This window comes from Vollenhovia emeryi, unplaced genomic scaffold (assembly GCF_000949405.1).
Source record: "Vollenhovia emeryi isolate VEMERY1.0 unplaced genomic scaffold, V.emery_V1.0 DF941818.1, whole genome shotgun sequence".
NCBI lineage: Eukaryota > Metazoa > Arthropoda > Insecta > Hymenoptera > Formicidae > Vollenhovia > Vollenhovia emeryi.
In genome coordinates this window covers 1-3,588 of record NW_011964548.1, presented here as the reverse complement: position 1 = coordinate 3,588, position 3,588 = coordinate 1, and the positions used below count along the sequence as shown (strand labels likewise).

The following is a 3,588-nucleotide window of genomic DNA, read 5'->3' as shown; positions in this document are numbered from 1 at the left end:
TGGCACATGACGCCACGTTACATCTTGTAACGTCGACTGGATCTTCGCGACATGGTTCGCGACAAACGTGGTCCATCGCGAAGGATGAGACCGCAGCCATGCCAGTACGATCGTTGAATCCGTCCAGCAAACGCAAGGCACGGAATGAAGCTCGAGGGAGTCTCGAACAAATACTATTAAACGAGAGAGGACGAGAGCTGCCGATAACTCGAGGCGAGGGACTGTGATTGGAGAGATTGGAGCTACCTTGGATTTACCTGCGAGGAGGAAGATCCGAACGTCGCCGGCGGTAGTGATCGTCTTCAAGTAGACTACAGCGGCGTAGGCGTGAGTAGACGCGTCGGCGAAACCATGGAGTTCGAGACGGGACTCCGATTGAGCTCCCGTCCACCGACTGAGCGAGAGGTGGTTGAGATGTGGCAACTTGGAGTAGAAGAGTTGCCATCGCGTAAAAACTGAAGCCGGAACTGGATCGTCCCAGCCCAGCCGAAAGCGCCACAACTGTTGCATCATGATTTTCGCGGAGACGGTGACCGGCGTGACCCAACCAAGGGGGTCGTACAGTCGGGCGATGACAGAAAGAATGGCGCGTTTGCTTCGAGGGGGATCAGCTTCGAGTGTCACCTTAAATTGAAAGACGTCGCGCGCAGGATTCCAAACTATCCCGAGCACCTTAACTCTCTCATCGATCGCGATTGACTTGCTGCATGCCAAACCGTGGTTCGAGGGATCAATGTCCTCGAGCAAGGCAGGGGAGTTGCTCGCCCACTTGCGTAATTCGAATTTGCCGCGACGGAGCAAATTAACAAGCTGGTCCCGGCGGGAACGCAATGAGTCGATGTCATTGGCTCCGAAAAGAACGTCATCGACGTAGATTTGCTTACGTACTATGGAGGCTGCAAGAGGAAACTGATCGCCCTCTTCATCGGCCAAGCACTTCAAGACGCGCAACGCTAGGTACGGGGCGCAAGTCATGCCGTATGTGACGGTCAATAGGTGATAATCCCGAGGCTCGTCGCCGGTCTCCGGCTGCCACCGTATCCTCTGATAGTCAAGATCTCGCGGATCGACCAAAATTTGCCGGAACATCTTAGCGACGTCGGCTGTGTAGACATACCGAAATTGACGCCACTGCATAACGATTGATGGCAATTCGGTTTGGAGCTTGGGACCGGAAAGTAAATGATCGTTGAGCGTAGAGCCGTTGGAGGTTCTACATGAGGCATTAAAAACGACGCGTAATCGAGTTGTGGCGCTTTCGGCTCGAAAAACCGGATGATGCGGGATATACACCCGTTGACTTCGGGTGTTTTGCGGTTCCGGAATCGGACGCATATGCCCGAGACTCTCATATTCGCGCATGAAATCTCGATATTCGCTTTCCAACTCCGGCTGAGATTTGAAACGCTGCAGTAACGATTGCAACAGTCGATCGGCGGATTGTTGGGAACGCCCTATGTCGATAGGCGAGGGCGTCTTGAATGGCAAGCGAACGATGTATCGTCCGCTGTCATCGCGCGAATGTGTCTCGCAGAAATGTTTCTCGCACTGCTCTTCTTGGGGCGAGAGGACTGGAGAAGGAGGAAGCTCCTCGATCTCCCAGAATTTCCGAAGGTCCTCTGAAAGAGGGACATCGGAGGTGCAATGTTGCACCGAAATGTGAGGAGTTACTCGGTCCTCCTCCGCGGGAAGAGGGCCGGAGATTATCCACCCGAATATTGAATTTTGCGCTATGGGATGGCCGGATTTCCCCTTCCGAACACCATCCAAAATAAGATCGCTGTAGAGATCGGCGCCAATGAGAACCTGTATAGGATCGGAATTGGTCGGATGCGGATCCGCCCATGCCAAATCAGAGAGGTGAGAGAGAGCTGAGCTATCCGACGCTTGACGGGGAGCGTAGGAAGTTAACGACGGAAGGATCAGAGCCGTCGTCGAGAACGACGGTGTCGCGGTAGCGACGGGACGGATCTTCACGAGGGCAGCATGTCGCACCGTGCTCACTTGGGTACCCCCAACAGCTGAAATCGAGACAGGCATTCGAATTCGACGAGTTCGCAAGGTTTGAGCCAGACTTTCCGATATGAAAGTAGCTTCTGAGCCCTGATCTATCAGAGCACGCGCGACAACGCTACGACCCGAGTCTACTTCCACCTTTATACGCGCGGTGGCGAGGAGGACCTGTGTGCGCGGACGCGTAATCGCAGAAGCTAGCAACGAATTAACTTCAACGGTAGTTGAAGACGCCGGGATCGACGTCTCGGCGACTGACGACACCGAAGCATTGGTCTCAGAATCCGAATCGGCGTGCAGCATCGAGTGATGTCGCTTACTGCAAGCGCGACAGGAGAATTTGCTCTTGCATTCCGAAATGGGATGTGAAGCGCTTAGACAATTGAAACAGCGCTTCAGCTTCTTCACCGTTTCGCGTCGCCGATTCGGAGTCTGAGACACAAATTTAGCGCATGCACTCAAATAGTGTCGGGCCTTGCACAACGGGCAAGCAGACAGCGCATTCGCGGACGCGGTCGCGACGGTAACGCGAGATGATCCGGGCGACTTCGGATTCTTTGACGGTGGGTTAGGCGTGCACTCTTCCAGCGCGCGAATGCGATTTGAAATAAATTTATTTAGCTCCTCAAAGGTCGGCGGAATGTCGGCGTCACTTGTCTTGAGGTTCCACGCCTTCCGCGAGGCGGGATCCAACTTCAGCGTTAATAAATGGACCAGGAAATCGTTCCACAAGTCACTCGGGGAACGTTTCAAGTTTGTCAACGATGCCACAGCGATATTAATTTTATCGCATAGGGTTTGCAACTCTGAGGCGGACTCTTTCGTGAGGGCCGACAATCCGAACAACGAGGAGAAGTGCGAAGATAGAAGGCGGCGCTTATTCTCGAATCGCGACTTCAACGCACCCCATGCAACAGAGAAATTATCAGCGGTGATCGCGATACTCCCTAAGCAATCGAGGGCTCGACCCTTTAAAGATGACGCCAGATAGTGCATACGCGCGAATTCGCTTAGCGCGTTATTGCTAATGACTAGAGCGGTGAATCTATCGCGAAAAGTCTCCCATTGAGAATAATCTCCGTCGAACGGCGGCAAACGGATCGGCGGCATGTTAGTAAGCGCGAGAGCGGACGCGTCTGAAACCGCGTGACTGGAATTAAAGGATTGGTTAGGGCTCACGACCGGTTCCAGCTCCTCGAGGCACTCGGACATGTACTCCCAGGCGGATTGATAGACGTCATCGATGACCTCGAAACGATCCTCGTTGAAATAGGCCATCTCAGTTCTCGAAGCTTCGGGCACGGCCCGCAGAAGAGAAACATGCCCTTCTTGAAACTGACCCCAGGTGGACTTGAGCGAGGCGATCCTTGTACGGATCTTCGCGGGCGTGAGGTTCGCCTTCCCCACCTTCTTGAAGTTGTCCAATGCGCGCTCAATCTGGCGCTGCAGGACGGACTGTTTGGTGAGAAGGTCAGCCATGACGCGACAACGTTATCTCCCGCTTCCTTGAGAATCAACCGGCACCACAGATTTATCACGCGCACTCTCACCGAATCCGGCTCGAAGGACCAGCAA

At 53.9% G+C, this 3,588-nt stretch overlaps 1 protein-coding gene across 1 annotated transcript; it reads right to left on the bottom strand.

Annotated features, from left to right (window-relative positions):
* Positions 1-257: 257 nt before the first annotated feature.
* LOC105570791 lies at positions 258-3,492 on the bottom strand (the record flags this gene model as incomplete). The annotated part of the gene is made up of 1 exon (XM_012028238.1): positions 258-3,492. A coding segment is annotated over exon 1 (3,235 nt), but the record flags the coding sequence as incomplete, so codon positions are not given.
* Positions 3,493-3,588: the final 96 nt, after the last annotated feature.